The sequence below is a fragment of the Panulirus ornatus genome, chromosome 37, assembly GCF_036320965.1.
Source record: "Panulirus ornatus isolate Po-2019 chromosome 37, ASM3632096v1, whole genome shotgun sequence".
NCBI classification, from domain to species: domain Eukaryota; kingdom Metazoa; phylum Arthropoda; class Malacostraca; order Decapoda; family Palinuridae; genus Panulirus; species Panulirus ornatus.
Genome location: NC_092260.1, coordinates 29,397,966 through 29,416,878, shown reverse-complemented (window position 1 = coordinate 29,416,878; position 18,913 = coordinate 29,397,966). Strand labels below are relative to the sequence as shown.

At 36.5% G+C, this 18,913-nt stretch overlaps 2 protein-coding genes across 8 annotated transcripts in view; one reads left to right on the top strand and one right to left on the bottom strand.

Annotated features, from left to right (window-relative positions):
* Nucleotides 1-5,881, top strand: part of LOC139760673 (ketimine reductase mu-crystallin) — a 38,069-nt gene extending 32,188 nt beyond the window's left edge. The window contains exons 9-10 of the mRNA XM_071684198.1: nucleotides 240-347; nucleotides 5,310-5,881. Of these exons, the coding sequence (XP_071540299.1) occupies nucleotides 240-307 (68 nt within the window). The 3' untranslated portion in view covers nucleotides 308-347; nucleotides 5,310-5,881. The remainder of the gene's footprint in view (nucleotides 1-239; nucleotides 348-5,309) is intronic.
* The window catches only part of LOC139760672 (ankyrin repeat domain-containing protein 40-like), a 54,280-nt gene continuing 35,395 nt past the window's right edge, over nucleotides 29-18,913 (bottom strand). For 5 of the 7 annotated variants that reach the window (XM_071684190.1, XM_071684188.1, XM_071684186.1 and 2 more), the window contains exons 5-6: nucleotides 18,667-18,814; nucleotides 14,886-15,419 (exon numbers count right to left, since the gene is read on the bottom strand). In XM_071684190.1, coding sequence (XP_071540291.1) covers nucleotides 15,236-15,419; nucleotides 18,667-18,814 — 332 coding nt within the window. In that variant the 3' untranslated portion in view covers nucleotides 14,886-15,235. Of the gene's footprint in view, nucleotides 12,925-14,885; nucleotides 15,420-18,666; nucleotides 18,815-18,913 lie in introns of those variants that run through there. The other 2 variants (XM_071684191.1, XM_071684193.1) reach the window with 1 other exon arrangement.

Below are 18,913 nucleotides of genomic sequence, written 5' to 3'. Positions count from 1 at the left end.
GGAGATTACATTGATAAACTTGTGTGCCTTTAGGTACTTTAGTAAAATTAGGTCAGACATTTCTCAACACTCACTTACAGTCTTGTTTATATCCATAATTTAAGTTTCAGGTGAACAATGGGTAATTGATTCCCAAAATTTGTATATTATTAGTTAGTTAACAGCTTAAGAGATGCCTATGTACTACATACCACCCATGTGAGTTGCATAACTAACAACAGTTCAAAACTTTCATTCAGGTTTGGCTGTTGAAGATGTGGTCTCAGCCCAACTTGTCTACCAGTGCCTTAAGACTGAGGAACAGTAAAAAAGTCATCATGGAGAGAGCAAAGCCTGCTGAACAATGTGTTAGTGATTTGCTATATTTAAGTACTGCTAATGATAAATAGTTTAGGATGATATTATTGGACTTCATTGGCTTGTGGTCATGCTGTGAGTGAAATATCGCCTTCAGTGAGATTGTCACAGGTACAGTCTCACAAGAGAACTTTCTTTTTTACTCCAGAGTAATCCATTTTTTCCCTGCAGATGATTTTAGTGCACCCTTAAAGTTCCAGGAACTACTGGAGAAGGGGTTCAGGGGAATACTTTCATATCATACTTGATCGTCATTTCTCACATCAGTTAGGTTTCGCCAGATTCACATGAAGAGAGGCCACGTTCATTCCCATTCATTCTCTATCTGTCATGTGTAATGCACCGAAACCACAACTTCCTATTTATATAAAGCTCCACAGATCTTTCCATGGTTTACCCTGGCTGCTTCACATACCATGGTTCAGCCCATTGACCCCATTATACCATATTGTTCCAGTTCACTTTATTCCTTGCACACCATTCACCCTCCTACATGCTGAGGCTCCAGTCATTCAAAATCTTTTTCACTCCATCCTTCAATCTCCAGTTTGGTCTCCCCCTTCTTGTTCACTCCACATGTGACACATATATCTTCTTTGTTGATCTTTCCTTCTTCATTGTCCCTACCAAAGCATTTCAGCACATCCTCTTCAACTTTCTCAACCACACCTTTTAGTACCACACCTCGTACCTTTTTATTACTTAATCAAACCGCCTTACACCACATATTGACATACAATTTATTTCCAACACATCCTCATCCATAGCCCATGCCTCGCATCCATATGATCCATGCCTCGCATCCATATGATATTGTTGGAACTACTGTACCTTCAAGCATACCCATTTTTGTCATCCCTGATAAAAGATCTCTCTTTCAACACATTCTTCAGTGCTACCTGAATCTTTGTTCCCTCATCCACCCCATGATTCACTTCTGCTTCCATATTTCCATTTGCTGCCATGTCCACTCATAGGTATCCCAGGTATCTAAAACACTTCACTGACTCCAATTTTTCTTCATTCAAACTCACACCAAAACTAACTGGTTCTTCAACCCAGATAACCTTACTTTTATTCACATTTACTCTCGATTTGCTCTTTTCACACACTTCTAATCTCAGTCACCAATTTTAGTAGTTTCTCACTCATATCTGCTATTTGTGCTGTATCATCAGCAAACTGATGATTCACTTCCCAGGCACTTTTATCCCATACAGACTGCATACTCACCCCTCTTTCCAAGACTCACATTTATTTCTGTCCCCACCCCATCAATAAAAAAATTAAACAACCATGGTGAAATCACACACCCCTGCTTCTGACCAACCTTTACTTGGAACCACTCACTCTCCTCGCTTCCTACTCGTACATACCTTACACCCTTGATAAGAACTTCTCAATGATTCTTGCAGCTTTCCTCCCTCACCATATATTCTTAAGACCTTCCACATGGAATCTCTGTCAAACCTATCATGTGCTTTTTCCAGATCCGTAAATGCCACATACAAATCCATCTGCTTTTTTAAATATTTCTCACATTCTCTAAAGCAAACACTTATTCCACACATCCTGTACCACTTCTGAAACCACACTGTTCCTCTCCACTCTGATGCTCTGAACATGTCTGCCCCCTCTCAGTCAGTACTCTCCCATACAACTTAACAGGTACGCTCACTTTTATCCCCCTTGCCTTTGCGCAGTGGTACTATACATGCATCCTACCAATCCTCAGGCACCTCAACATGATTCTTAGATACATTGAAATCCTAACCAATCATCAACACAGTCACCCCCTTTCTTAAGAAATTCAGTTGCATTTCCATTCACTTCAGCTGCCTTGCAACTTTTCATCTTACATAAGGCTTTCTCCGTCTCTTCACTCTTCATCAAACCACTTTCCATGACTCTCTCACTTCACATACAACCCCAACTCAAACAATCTACATCTACCACCCTATCATTAATCATAGTCAACAGCCCTCAAAATAATCACTCCATCTCCTCAATTCATCTCTACCTGTTACCACTTCTCCCTTTGCCCCCTTCACCTATGTTCCTATTTGTTCTTGTAGTTTTTTGAACATTATTAACCTCCTTCCAAAACATCTTAAATCTCCCTAATGTTTACCTATACTAGCTCACACCAACTCTCATTTGTGTTATTTTTTCAACCACTGCACCTTCCTCTTGAACTAGTGCCTCTTTCTCTTATACTTCTCCAAGTCATTTACACTCTTCTGTAAGCACCTTTACTCCTTAATCCCACCACTCCCTACTCTTTCCATTTTGCCCATCTCTCCCCTTTCGCATGGCACATGCATCTTTCACATGTTGCGGAAATTGACTTTTATGAGCTGTTGCTGTGGAAGTTGGATGGATACCAGTAAAGTGATGGCAGTCAGGTGGGCCCTGTGATCTACTTAGCTCCAGTCAACTGGAGAATTGTTGGTTGGTTTTGTCAAATACTGTTATGAGGAAAGGAGGGTGTGGGATAGTGGGTGTGTACCAGCAACCTACAAGTAGATGAGACATGAAAAAAAGACAGCAACCTACATGTAGATGAGGCATGGAAAAAAAGACAGCAACCTACATGTAGAAGAGGCATGGAAAAAAAGACAGCAACCTACATGTAGATGAGGCATGGAAAAAAAAGACAGCAACCTAGGCCTGAAAGGTGATATGTAAAAAAAACCAGTGCTGGCTCACTCCACTGCCACTACTATCCCTCCTAAATGCCAGGCAGTAGGACTTCCCTGGTCAGTGGTTGCCTGCCACTCATGACTGAAAAATAAAAGTAGTTGTTGCCTACTAGAATAGTTTGTACTAGCCTGAACAACATTTTCCAACTGTGTCTGCCATAGTTCATACCTGAAAACTGTTCAGAAATGTAGCAATGTAAGCATAAGATTTAAGATGTTTTTCTTAGAACCCATGAAAACAGTGACCTTGCCACTTTGTACTGGTGATCCATGTCAAGGAGAATAATTTTCACAACCAAGATTTCTCAGATTTAGGAAATTAAAGTTGGCTGACTAGTCCAATAGTAATGTCTATGATAGTACCAGCCACCATCCTGATAACAACTCAAGAGCATATCCAGCTAAAACTCCTGAAAACTACTCATACAAGAAAAGATTACTTTATCAGCATAAACTTACATAAAAAACATAAAGAAGGTATAACATAAGCATGTTATGAAGTACGATAAACACCTGAAGTCTAGCTGACTGAGTGCCAAAAAACTATATCCTCAGAAAGGGATACACATCTGACATCTCTAAAGGAAAAATGTGTGAACAAGTATGTGATGATGGTTGAATGCCAGATGATGCCACATGAACTTTTATGCTAGTGACATCATAGGCCCAGGCAATGTGATGTAGGCTTCAGATGTTATGACAACTGATAAGGGTAAAATCCAAGTAAATCCTTACTGTTTATGGATGAAACAAAGTCCTCAAGCAAATGCTCACTCATATCAGCAAACTGATGTTTGCTGGGCTCATTCCAGTGTTTGTTTGTAATAGTATATGCTATGTCCATACTCCATTTCTTATGCACATGAATGAAAACTTGATTTGGGAATTTGACATAAAAGATGGCTAAGTTACAGGGATTTTAATATAAAAAGAGATTAAGTACACTAAAATTTATGATTTTTTTCAATTTTTCAAGTTTCACAGTTTTATAATTTTTTCAAATTTTCAAGTTTCACAGTTTTAAGTTATACTAAAGCATGTATACATCCTATATTTTTTTTTGCTTCATGTCATACATTTTGTTCATTTAAGCATACTTTAATGGAAATCACAGTATATGAGTCATTTTGTCTTAAGTTAATTATTCATATTTCTTTAACATTAAGCAAGGTTCAATGTAAAATCTCTCAAAACTTTTCATCACAAATTCAATTTTTTAAACCATCAAACTAACTTTACATTCTAACATCTAATCTTTGGTATTCTTACTTATTCAAATCTAACCAATTTCATCTTCTTTTGTAAGCTTTGTGGTTCTCCCCAAACAGCTATTTATGAAGTATATCTGGCAAATCATTTAAATTCTATCTCTCCATCAAATCCATTCTCCCTTCTTGGTACACTTTTATTAACCCAATAATCTCTGAACAAAATAATTTCATTTGTTGGTACTGCTGTTGCTGTCAATGAAATTCATGAATCACAAATATATGCTGAGCACGTTATCAGCTTTCTAAGAATCCTCAATTTATGCCTTCCAATATTCAGGTTCTCCATTCCTGAAAACTCCTATGTTAAACTATATCCCATCAACATTCTGAACATGTCAGCTTATAACACTCCATCATTACTACAATATTTACAATATTACTACAATATTACTACAATATTTAGATTCCTAGTTTTTTACAGTATTACTTACTGTCACCAAAACAACTTATATGATCAGATTTCTCCTCTGAAAGGTAACCTGCATTAACCCGTTGAGAGCAATGGTCTACATCTACTCTGAGCTTCATTCCCTGTGAGTGCAACCATCGGAAACTATGTGTGCCTGTTTAAAAATGTCTACTTTCATCTCATGGGAACAACAATTTCCCTGAGATATTGTTGCATCCAGACTCCAGTATGTGCTGCCATATTTGCTAGATCAAATGGTAAACAGACATAAACATACAGCATAAATCACTTCCAGACTACACTCTCAAGAGACAACCAGATGCCAATAATTCCTTCTCATTTTTTACCATAAACTGGGTAATGTAGGGATATTATAACATCATGATATGATCCATGAATGTATACTGTATGCGTTATTCCTCTACATATGAAAATATGTACTGTATAATGGAACAACAGGTAAACACATATATGACAAATAAAGAAGAGACAAAATGGTATCAGCTCAGCAGGCAATTGAACGCATGTGCATCCCTTTAAGCTTTGTTTAATCCTTTTATTTTTTTTCAGGGCATTATGAGTGCGATGAGAAAGAAGACTTTTGCTTCAGACAAACAGAATTAAGCTCTGAGAGCAAGGAATCCCTGATTATCTCAAAAAACAGTGACAAAGATGATCCAAGTGAGCCAGTGCAAAAAGATGGCACTGCTTCTAGAGCCCCACCCACTAGCAGTACTGATATCTACAATACCCTTATGGTCTAAAGGGAAGAATGCAATATCATGTAACTCAAAACAACAAGAAAAAGTTATGGATTTCCAACAACGACAAGTAGTTTGAGGTTTGGTAAATTTTAAACCATACAAGTGTTTTCAGAAACTTTTTCCTGACACTAGTTATGAAATTGTTGCAAGGGAAACTATTAAATATGGTAAATTCAGATAAGCTGAATATGGGCCTTTACCATCAAAGTCTAGAGGTTCAGTAAGCAGAAAAGATGTTTCACCTTCAGGTATAGTAGCATTAAATGCAGTAAAGATAGATCTATAATGCTTTTTTGCTATCTTAAGAGAATTTATTGACCCTGTATGCAACCATATTTACCTTTAACACTAACTTCCATACAGATATAACAGTTCTCACCTTTCGTTTTTATTACCCAGAAGTAAGATGAATTTTACATTGACTCGCCTTATGCTTTATAATACTTAATCCATGATTCTGAATTACTTTAGGGTGCTGAGTAAAATGGTTTGAGCAAGTACAATGCATTTTACTGGAATCACTTTTTCCATATTTTAGGCTATTTTTCATCTAAACTTGACCTGGGAAATTCTGCGAAAATTACAACTTAATGGTTTATTATACATTATTCACACTTCAGGATTAATTTTGATCCCCTAGTAAAACAGGTGAGTGAATATTATGCTTTTAACAAAAAAACAATTTCATCCATTTTATAAAAACTATATTTTGCTATATGATAGAAAGTAATAAAAGAATGGCAAAAAGGATATTTCATTTTTGATGGAAATAGCACTTTAGAAATTGTTTTTAAAACATCATGATGCACTCAAAGGGTTAAGTCAGCTTACAGTTAACTATCTTGCCATCCTATTAACTTTTCCACTTATGTTAGCAGTTCTTACGAAGACTGATTCACGAAGCTTGCACCTCTGTATACCACAGTTTCCCCATCCATAGCAGTTCTTACACACTTCCCCATATTCACACTCTCATCCTCCCTGATCTTGCTCCATAAACTAATAACACACTCCATGCTACAGACAGCTTTTGAACCAGCTATGGGAGATTGGCAAATCCCTCTGGTTGTGTGTTGGGGAAAAAAAAAAATGAGATTCAATGCTCATCCTACACAGACTGAGCTGAGAACAATCCAACTTCACCTCTATCAACATACATAACCAGGTATAGCTGCATCATCATTAAAAGAAACCAAACAATACTAAATATCTCTGCAATAGTTCAAATGTTCCTATCACAAGTCAGACCACTTGAATTCCTCTCTTGCGCACATCCAACAGTTACCAGATAAGGTCAACTATTGAGTAGGTGGGGTGGCTAGTGTGTCTTGTGCCTACCCAACCTCAACATATGGACAATCTATCTGTCTTATCTATATCTCAGATGTCTGTTCCTTCTGGGAACTCCCATCAATAGGGTGGCCAAGGCATATGTACAAACTCAATGCAAATTCCTCTTTCTAATCCTGACAGTAAGCTAAGTACACTTCAGCTTATAATCAAATGAGCAAATGGTTTACATGCAAAAAGTATGTTACTCTCATCTAGTTTTACGGTTTCAGATCCTTGGATATAAAGAAAATTACATAAAGCATGAGCTACTGCCTGAAAAGACTTTCCCAACAGAAACAATATCATCAAGAATAAGAGGATCTACAGGTAAAACAAGGAATTCACAACTCAGGATGAAGTTTTTAAACCAAAATCTTGTATGGCCAGCACCTTGAAATATCTTTAGCTGACAGACTTTGAGAAAGCCAATTTAAGAAATAATATAAATAGCATTTGAAAATACCAAGAGCTACATTTTCAGGTATGAAAAAAAAAAAAAAAAGCTGAGACAAATTTACATGATATGCACTAAATTTCTTCAACAACAGAAAATAGGTGTACTGAAATTCTACAATTTACATTAGAAAATCAATTTACATTAGAAGATACTGACTGCACTACATGAGATAAGCTGTATACTTACTGTTGAGAGAATGTAATGTAATATATTAAATATTCAAGGCATACGACAAAAATGAATTTCATACAGGAATTAACGAAGTTATCAATAAGCAGGCCATGATGATGTCAGAATAATATGTTATTCTCTCCTAAGTCAGGAGCACAACAGATTCTGTTGAGAATATAATCAACCTCCATTTTTGGATCTAAATACCTTCACAGTATATAGAAAAAAAAAAAAAAAAAAAGGATATATTAGTCCGTTTGCTTCAGAATTCCAAAAGGTGACACTTACACCTTTTACACATCAGGTGGCTAAGAGCAATCAAAACTACTTTCACAAGTAATGCTTTTCAACCCAAGTCTTGGCTAACGTCATGTTCAGTACTGTGGACTTTCAAAGTTAACCTCTATTGATCCATCAGAGTTCATAATTTCTTGAAAAACCAAACTAAATTTTTCAAAAATAATTCTGAATCTGTACTGTAACATCACATTTCTTTACCAATATCAGAGGTATAGCCAAAGCTGGAGCATACTTATTATCATTCTGTACTATCTCATACTTTTCATGGTATGGTGAAAGGATAAAAAGAGCATTAAGTAAAGACAAATTTCAGTTTCTTGTTTGCAAAAAAATTCTAGAAATTCAAACACAAACAATACATAATTCCTTGTATAGGAAAAAGTCTGTTGGAACCTTGTAGATACAGTATATAAACACATGGACCTTACAAATGAATTATAAAGTATGAATCAATCAAATGGATACGCTTATGAAATCACGACTCTGTGTATGTTTGTGGGTGAAAGGAGAGATTTGAAATGAAAAGTATGCATGGGTGTGTGTACATGCACCTGTGAATATGAAGACTGCAAGGTAAGGATGAAATGTGAGCATTTTTTGATAAATTTGAATGACTGCATAAGTGATTTTGAGGAGAAAAAGGGGTTTGTGGTGGGTGATGTGAATGCAAAAGTGGGATGCTATGAAATCTGTGAGGTGGTTGGTAAATGGGGAGAGCCTGTAGTAAATGAGAATAGAAGTTATCTTGTGGATGTCTGTGCTGAGAAGGGGTAATTCCTTGCAAATACCTATTTTCAGCACAAGATGATCCACAGGTAGACAAGGGTGAAAAATGATGGAAGAGAAGAACAAAAAGGTTTGCTGGACTATATGGCAATGGATGAAAGGTTGAGAAAGGCTGTTATGAGAGGATTCTTTGGGGACTCTGACCATGTTGGTAAACGAGAAAATTAATCAGAAAAAATGCAAGGAGTATGAAAGAAGGGTGACTGAAAGTTTAGATGGAAGTGCAATATATGTAGGAATGCAGTCATGTGTGAATGAGGTGCTTAAAATGTTTAGAGAAAGACTCTTGAAGGTTGAGAATAAGAAGGGAAATGCATAGTGGACAGATAAGATGCTGAAGGAGAGAAGATAAAGGCATATAGTATATTGCTTCAAAGGAATGAACCAGTAGAAGTTCAGTAAAGGAGGAGAGAAGAATATAAAATGTGTAAGTGGAATACTTAGAACTGACAAAGGAAAGGAAAGGGAAGAGTGGATGAAGATTTTGGAAGAAAGCTGAGTGAAAAATCAAGGGAAAATAAGAGATTGTACTGGAGGGTCACAAAAAGGAAAGAGGTGGATGTGAAACCTGCCCCTAAGGAAGATGAAAGCTGGGTGGACAATGGACCGGCTGCAACAACCAGGATTCAAAGGTCTGATCCCAGGTGGCCTGTGCATATGTAACAGTCAGTAACATTAACTGCTTAACCACATAGGTCCGTAAGTGTGTGTGTGTAAAATACTATTTGTACCTACCTACAAGTACCTTCAACTGGACTTTGCTAGAAAGGCAGGTCTAGCACAAAAATAATAGGATTTATATCTTTCAACCTCCTGATTTACGAATCTTTCTGTGATGTCACCAACTTTTCTGCTAGATCCTTCTGTGCTGAACTGTCAAGCTCCATTGCTCTGACTATCTATAAAATCTCCCTTTAAAGCTTACAATCATACATACTATATGCTTTCCACTTTTCTAACCCTTTCATTAAACAGGCCATAAACTTCCTTAACTGCTTCTTCACAAAACTTTGGAGTACTAATCACTGAAGGCCTACAAATAAATAGGCAGTGCTTAGAAGCAGTAGAAATGGAGAAAAAATTCGTGGATAAGGTTTTCAAATTTAAGCTTAAAGAAATAACCCTTATTTCGTACAATTCACTGGAGTGTCCTGACAATGAATATTGTGTTCAGCCAAAAAAACGGGGGGGAGTACCTCTCAAGAGCCGATTAGCTGACTTAATTCCTTTAGTTCAGAAAAAAGGTTTTACATGAGTATTCAAAATTATAATAGGCTTTGATAATCTCGATTTCAGTAGCAGCTTAAGAGTGGATCTGTTTATCATAATTGTTTCAAATTTGATAAAAATTTTATTTCAAATAAAGTATTTTTTCTTCAACAGAAAAGTTGACATATGGAATGATTTACCAATGAGAATAGTTGAAAAAAAGAATAGAGATACATTTATGAACAGATTTGACTGACTGTCTCAAATCCACAAATGGCAGTATTTGTGCCTCCTTAGTTACATGTTAAGATTACTGATGTTACTCTTTGAGTCATCTATATGTATTTCCCTTATACTAATTTCTGAAAATCTCATCTCTCAAATTATCACGAACAGCTTTGAAAAGACCCACTGACCTGTTGCTGTTTAAATTCCTTTATACACTTTCTATGAATTCACTTTGTACCTCTATGTTCATATGTTTCTGTTCCATTTTATCAACATTTGTGCTTTGCATTTGTTGATCAACCCCCTAAATTGTTCTTACTCCCCTTCCCTGCATACCATTATAAATAGGTTACATAAACCATGGAAAGTTCTGTGGGGCCTGGATGTGGAAAGGGAGCTGTGGTTTCAGTGCATTATCACATGACAGCCAGAGACTGAATGTGAATGAAAGTGGCCTCTGTTGTCTTTTCCTAGCGCTACCTCGCACACATTTGGGGGTAGGGGGTGGTTATTTAATGCGTGGCGATGGGAATGAATAAAGGCAGACAGTATGAATTATGTGCATGTGTATATATGTATATGTCTGTGTATATATATATATATATATATATATATATATATATATATATATATATATATGTATGTATATGTTGAGATGTATAGGTATGTAAATTTGCGTGTGTGGACGTGTACGTATATACACGTGTATGTGGGTGGGTTGGGCCATTCTTTCGTCTGTTTCCTTGCGCTACCTCGCTAACGCAGGAGACAGCAACAAAGCAAAATAAATAAAATGAATAAATCTATTACAGGCATTTCATGTTACTGGACAGCCTTTAGGGCATCATGAAAAGACTTATCTGACCTTTATTTTCTCATTTTTTGTCCTCTGGTTATATAACTTATCAATCCCTTCAAGTAATTTGAATCTATGCTCATACCCATTGTTCATATCCTCAAGTTCCTTCCTCATCTCAAGCGTTCGTGAACTTAAACGGATTCCTCACTTTATTTCCTTCTTTGTGTTAAACTTCTGATACCATTTTTTAGTAATTTCAAACAGCATCCCAATCTTTGTTCTTTGGTGATTTACCTATTATTTCTTCCTCTTGGCTTCCCCTTGTGGATTAAGTCACAAGTGATCAGTCTTGATACTTTTCCTGTTTGATCCTCTGATGAAAATCAAATTGAAAACAAAAACTTTATCATTCTCAGCTAAGACTGGCCTAGCTGGTGTCGCTGTCTGGACTAATTTCCATGTCTTCTTTTAAGATATCTTTCTTAGCTTAGGCAACGCTAATAATCTTAACCCCTTAAATACTACAGAGAAGATAGAGAAGATATTTACACGAGCCAAGTGACTCCTGCTGATAGATATTTACACATCAAATTCTGTGCCTCTATTCCATAGCCACACCAAACCCAGATTGTGGCAGTGTGCAATAACTTCTTCCCAGTCAGTCGTCTTAAGCCATGCCAATGACAGCAAAGTTTTTGAATTTTCTAAGGAAGAAACTGAGTAGCTTCTAACTTAATTTAGAGGACTAGTCAGATGATCAAAGTACTCAATGATGATAACTTGTCTCTGTATCATGTGAACAATCATTTTATGAACACTGACTTCTCTAGCATGGAAAACTGGTAACACTGACTTCTCTAGCATGGAAAACTGGTCAAGATGAGGCAGGAGAAAGTATTTCTAGTGTAAGAAGAGGCAGCGTTGCTACTGCCTGCATGACCTTGACAACACTGCATCTGTCTAGCGTGGCTGGTAATTTTACAAATTTTTCTACTTTTGCTGTTATAAGAAAATTTATCCGTGAATCACTTTGATTATAAAATAAAAATTAAAATGCCCAGTGGCAAACTGCTGGAAACTTCGGCCTTACTCCTACACTTTTTAGCGCATTCTACTGAAACATCCACAAAACTTCTTCAGCGTCAATATAATCACTATCCATACAATTCAAAGACAGATGACCATTTTCAAGAATTTCTGGATCATCTGCCTAGTCCTCTAAGTCTAGCTAAAAAGCACTTAATTTCCATTCTAGAAAACTAATAAGAATATTTAGTCATTGGAATGGCAGAAGAATAACTGACTGTGGGGAGAAAATTTTGTGCACTGCCACCTCAACAATCACCCAGGTGTGGCTTGGCAGGTGGCCCTGAAACAAAAGCACAAAACTTTATGCATAAATCTACATTTTGGTTACAAATATTTTAACATCTTATATTTACCCACAGTTACACTTCAGAGTAATTCTAAGATATACTTATGCTCCCCAAGTATGTGTGTGCAATTACCTTTTTGAATATTAAGGCGGGAAGTTTTATCTCTAAAATGACAGTCTGATTCATAATAAAGGGATCTGAATAACAAGAAATTAATATGGTTTCATCATAGGTTTGAAAAATACATACATGATGAAGTAACTCTTTACAGATGAGGACTGCTAAAGGTATTCCCATTAATTCATGGGCCATTCAAATCTGAAACTGGACATATTTTGGGGTGTCTAAATTAAAATGAGGCAATAAAAAAGATGGCTAGATAGCTAATCAGCTATTAATCTGTTACTAGGGTCTTGGTCTGTCAGCACGAATTCGAGAAAGGAGTTTATTAAGGAAATTAGATGGCAGAAAACAGGGAACAGTTACCTTAACCATGAAGTTCCTTATCTATGCCCTGCTATATTCCGAAGTGTACATCTGTTGGAAATTACCAGCACACACCCTGAGCAAAATGTGTGATGCAGTCAGTAAATTTATTTTGTTTTATCCATGATTTCATTTCAGATGTATAAATTCTGCTCATAAGCATATCTTTTCTATTTGCTTTTACCTTTAAAATGGTTCAAGCAAGCACACACAAAACCAGGCTGGAACATAGGTGAATTCAGTAACATACCTGCTTTTCTTGCAAACGTCAACTAGACTGCAAAAGATAAACATGAAGTTTCTTTAAACTTTTACCTTAAATAAAAGGATATAGCATTATGAATGGTGTACAGTATAACTTAGAAGTACCATGCCAAAAAGAAAGTGAAAAAAGGGCACATTAGTGTAGAGGTGGCATGCTAAACAGCTTTTATTGCCTACTGACAAGCTGCTCTGTCTAACTTCCAGTCCCTCATTTCCAAGTAATCTTGTTTCTTTTCTCCCCCTTATCCCTCTTTAAACTGTGTAATTATTGTTTTTTCCTCAACTCGAGTTCAAAGTACAAAATCGAATTAATTTGTTACACAGTATCATGTAAAGGTCCAAACAAAAAGTTACAGTGAAAAATATGAGCAAATAATTATTCAAATCCTCATTCACCTACTTATTATTCACTCATTCACATATTTCTTACCCTGGTACAAAGGCAAGGGGGCTAAAAAATGAATGCTCTAATTGCAAAGATATAAGAATCTTGAGTAAATCTGGTAAGGTATAGGGAGAGTGGTGAATGAAAGGGTAGTGGCGTTCACTAAACATTTAAGTGAGGCAGCAGCAATGTGGTTCGGGAGAGATACAAGGTGTAGAGATTTGGTGTCTGAAGAATTTGTGAAAAATACTTAGAGAAATATGAATTGTTTAAACAGCATTTATGGATCTGGAGATAGCATAAAACAGAGCTAACAATAAGGAACCTTGGAAAGTGCTGTAAATATGTGGGGTTAATGGAAAGTAACCACAGTGAGTTTTTCCTAGAAGAGTAAGGCAAATATACATATGAAAGCTATTCCTAGTGAATTCGGGCTTGCACTGAGGATGTGCAATGTCACTGTTATTTGCTTAATCTTTTTATGAGTGGGGTGGTTGTAGGAGTAAATGTAGGCTTTGCAGTGACAAGGAGGTCTATGGTATACTGGGGGTAATAGTGAGCATGAGCAGTGAAACAGTTGCTTTTTAGCAGATGTTACAGACCTGGTGAAAGACTAAAAGCTGATGACAATGTTTGGAAGAGTGAGGGAAATGAGAAAGTTGTGAGTAAATGTGAACAAAAGTAAGGAAATAAAATGCATCAAAAGAGTAGGGGAGGATGGTTTGGAATGAGTTTCAACAGCAGGACAGACCTGGAGAACATGGAATACTTGAAGTATATGGCAGTAAACTTGGCAGAAGATGGAACCACAGTAGCTGAAGGCTGTCATAGCATGGAAAAGGGGGCTAAGGTCCAATATGCAACAAAGGGTGCATAGAAGGAAAGGTTAGTGAGTTTTAAGGTAGAGACAGGTATTTCTGTATGTTCAGCAGTCCTGAATGAGTATGGATGAGTCTGGTCTTGAATACAAAACAAAGGGAAAGGATGGATGTGTTGGAAATGAAATGTATTAGGATGGTGTGATGCCAATTCTTTGTGTAAGAAATAAGTGCATAAGAGAGAGGTGTGCCAGTAAGTGCAGATTCATTGACAGGGCCAACAAGGGTGTACTGAAATGGTTCAAACATATGGAAAGGATGACTGCAGGTAGTGGTTGATGATGCTGACCCTAATGTGTTCACAGGCCCCTTGAAGGGGAACACAAAGGTTTGAATTCTGGTTGTCGCAGTCATTCCACAATCAATCCAACAGTTCATCCTCCCCTAAGGAGTCTGAAAGGGAGATGGAAGGATGGAGAGGGGTGCCTGAATTAGGGTCTAGACACTCATCAAGGTGTGAGATGTGCATGCAACTGAATTAATTGGACTGATGTGAATGGAGGGGCAAAATGCTGTTAATGGGCTGAATATGAGCATATGAAGCAGGCTTTGATTTAAATACATCATGTTCAACAGCTTGAGAGTGTATGTGTGCAAATGAGGTCACTGCTCAATTATTCCTCACACTACCTTGCTGAAGTAGGAGAGGCAATTAGGTACTGACAGTAAAATCTGCTCATGCAAAGAGCAAAGAGGCTCCAAATAACAAAATTTTTTTCTTTTAATCTTTTTAATCAAAACCTGCATACATTTTTACTAAAGCACTTAATACTGACTAAAGATGAAGAGACAGATGTACCTCTGAATGAAAGTAATTTCACAGTCAAACAGTAAATACTTTTAAGGACAGATACACGTCACAATGACAGATGGATGACTGCATTCAACAATGTAATAATCTTACAACCTTAGATTAAAATACAAGTATTCAAAAAAATATTATTCATCATCTGCTACAAAACTTCAAAGAGATGGCCCCCATTTTTAATACATAAAGAAATCTAATTCCTATCTTTCTTTTTTTTTCAAAAAATTGTCAAACTCAGATGAAATCAACTTACCTAGTACAAAATAGTTTGGTTTTTAAATCCATGAATTGATTTATAATTGTTTTTTGATGTTGACTGTGTGTCATTTCTAGACACAGGAAGCCTATTTTGACCCTTAATTACAAGTTCTAGTTCCATGAAGTCACACAAACGTTGGACATCTTTGTCATTTCGGAGGCGGGTGTTTGGAAGCTTTCTGAAAATATGATAAAATAAGACACTGGAAAGAAAAGTTTTCTGGTCATTCGCTATAAAATAAGATCTTAGAGTGGATCACAAACTGAAGAATTACATAAGGGGAAGGTTGCTGCTATATCTCTGACACCCATTCCAATTGAAACTCCCTTAAAGGGGTGGCCATGGCAACTGAGTCTCCATAACTAAAGAACTCCAGTAACGCTTCTTAGCCTTTATGCCTCACTCTTAACAAACCACTGGCAGAGGGTAAGTTGAATGCAATGTTTGCAGAGGCTCCTATCTAACATTCCTAACAACTACTTCTACCTACTTCTATTTAATGTTAGTACCTAATGCTCCCTATCCCTGGGGATAGGGGAGAAAGAATATTTCCCATATATTTCCTGCCTGTCATAGAAGGGACTAAAAGGGGAGGGAGCAGGGGGCTGGAAATCCTTCCCTCTCATTTTCAATTTTCCAGAAGAAGGAACAGAGAACGGGGCCAGGTGATGATTTCCCTCAAAGGCTTACTTAGTCCTCTGTTCTTAACGCTACCTCGCTAATGCTGGAAATGGCAAATAGTATGAAAAAAACAAAAACAAATGCTCCTACCTAAATCTTACTACCTGTGGTTCATCTTCCTCAACAACATGTACTATATTGTACTATTATGCACATATAAAGCATTTTTTTTTTTTTTTGTTTACTGACATACTTCATATTTTATCCTCACTTATTCCATATTCTCATTTACTCATCTCTTCCCATTCCTCTTTCTTCACTTTTGCTCTTCCTTCATCATAGTCTGTTTCTGAAACATCTTTCACCTCAACTAATTCTTCACAGTCCTGTATAATGTCTGGTTCCTCCTCATAAAGATAGGTTTTCTGATCACCTGAACAATGATAGCATATTATCAGAATCCAAAAAGCACATGGTGTTTTAAACATAATAGCTCCTCATATAAAGTGTATTGTAAAGGCAGTCAGGCATCCAACTAAAAATATGTCATACCGGCCATTTACTGGACTTACTTGGTAACTTATCAGCAGTTTAGTTGTTCCCAACAGAAAGAGACCAAAAAATATTATGAGTGGTGCTGCATTTGTGAAAATTTTTAGTCATGAGTTAAAGTGCAATATGATGGTGAGGTATTGTTATGTATATCAAGATGGTCAGCAAAAATTATGCGAATATTATGTGAATTGAGCTAGAGGAGTAAACATGGCCAAAAGTCAAATGTGGTAACATTCCAGTCTCCCAGTCTACTCTCTCTAACATCACTCTGATGTATGTCTCCATAATGATAACTTCCTCACACACTGCAGCACTACCAAATGTTCATCAGCCACACTAACATCATTTACCTATATATTTACACAGATTTACATTCATTCTCATTTGTAGTTAAGCTTCAGAACTGCTTCCAGGAAGTGGAAAAAAGCACCATAGTGACCAATGCAACATTAGCAATCATACAAGTATCAAGTACTGGTAGGGAATTAAACCCATTATTTTCTACAAACATATCTATATGTGCCTAACATGTTATTGCAACTGTTCTTATACAGGTTACCTCTCCATCCTTATTTAAATTCAAAGGCTTGCTTTTTTCGGTATGCAGAATGCCATATACCACAAGCAACTATGATTAGCATTGGTAAAAAATCCTATAGTATCATCTGTCAATTAACACAAAGATGGAGAAGGTACAGTTCTGTCCCAACCAAGAGTGTTTGCTTTTTACTTTCCACAATGTTGTTGTGCAAAGCCATGTGTGCTTGGCTAAGCAAATCGGTGATTATCTCTGGGGCATACAGGACAGTAATGTTAATTTGATGGATGATGAATAAGATTCTGATCATAACAGGAAAGTTATCTTGATTATGATATAGAGTAAACAAAAGTACCCAACACATGATGGCTTGAGAATGAATGTGAGTGAATAAGGCCTTTTCTTTGTTTGTTCCTGGGGCTACATCGCTAATGAATGAAATGGTGAACAAATAGAAAAGAAGAAAGAAAAATAAAATATTCTACAACAAGTGATGGCAGTAAATGGTTTGGATCACTGTGCAATGAATAACAAGACAGTATAAAACTCTGGATAATGTTTATCTGAAAAATATGAAACTAAAACATAATGAATGTATGTCATATATCTAAAACTTATATAAATAAAGCAAATGTGGAAACCCTATGGTATGTAAAGAAACAATATACATAATACTTATATATCATTCACCGAGTATCATGTTACACAGTCTCCAAAAATCTGGAGTGTGTTATTATCAGAAAAGCAAAACAAAAACGTGTGTTACGTTAACTAAGCATGACGGTGGCCAGGCAATGAGGTGATGACATACTCTATCACACAGCAGCAATAAAACAGCCAATGCATCGCAGACAAGAGTGCAAACTTTAGATATCTGAATAGCAATGCAGCAAGGAAATTTCCTAGATTCTTTTTCATAACTTTTCTTGATATTTCCTGTTAACTAATAGGATTAAAAAATTGTACATTCTTTTTATCAATCTGCATACTGGGGTCCCCCTAAACTTAGGGTCTTAATGGTTTAAGGGATGAAGAATTCCTGTGAAACCAGTCCTCAAATGAAGAGTCCTGTTGCCTGTGGAAGTCATCAAATGATGACTTTTACCATTTACAAGTCACTTAAACAATATTTTTACCTTTATCTTTTTGCTCTAGGATCCCTTTGTTAACTAATAGGATTAAAAAATTGTACATTCTTTTTATCAATCTGCATACTGGGGTCCCCCTAAACTTAGGGTCTTAATGGTTTAAGGGATGAAGAATTCCTGTGAAACCAGTCCTCAAATGAAGAGTCCTGTTGCCTGTGGAAGTCATCAAATGATGACTTTTACCATTTACAAGTCACTTAAACAATATTTTTACCTTTATCTTTTTGCTCTAGGATCCCTTTGTATGGGGCTTTCATAATGCTTGGAAAGCCAGCCATGTCCACTGGGTGGGATAACAGTTCAAGAAGTTTGGTGATGTTGTTTGTGTGTCTTTGTGGGGTGGCTACAGGATAACTGAGAAAAATATATTCTATTTTTATTATACTTAGTCGCTAATTTTCAAACAAGGATCTCCAATTCAGAATTGTTCCTTGAATATCTACTTCAAAGAATGATGACACACTTTAAGTGCTGGAAAAAAAGTGTGGTAACCAAGGCATTGGCAGAATATTCAGTCAATGCTGTCCTGCTTTGAAATGATAGATGGAACAGTAAAAACAAACCTTATTCTTTCCACTAGTTGCGGATTCACAGCCAGTTCTCTGCAGCAGGTAGTGAGGAGGTGACTATAATTCATTTGAGCTCTCTGGAAATCTACCTCTATAAAATCAGGGTCATCTGTGTAAGCCACTCGAACTTTCAAAACCAACTCTGAAAACACAAAATATAAGTAAACTAAAAGTTTTTATATAAGTCGGTGTGTATATGAAAAATATTCATCTACATTGGCATAGAAAATGGATTGCAGTC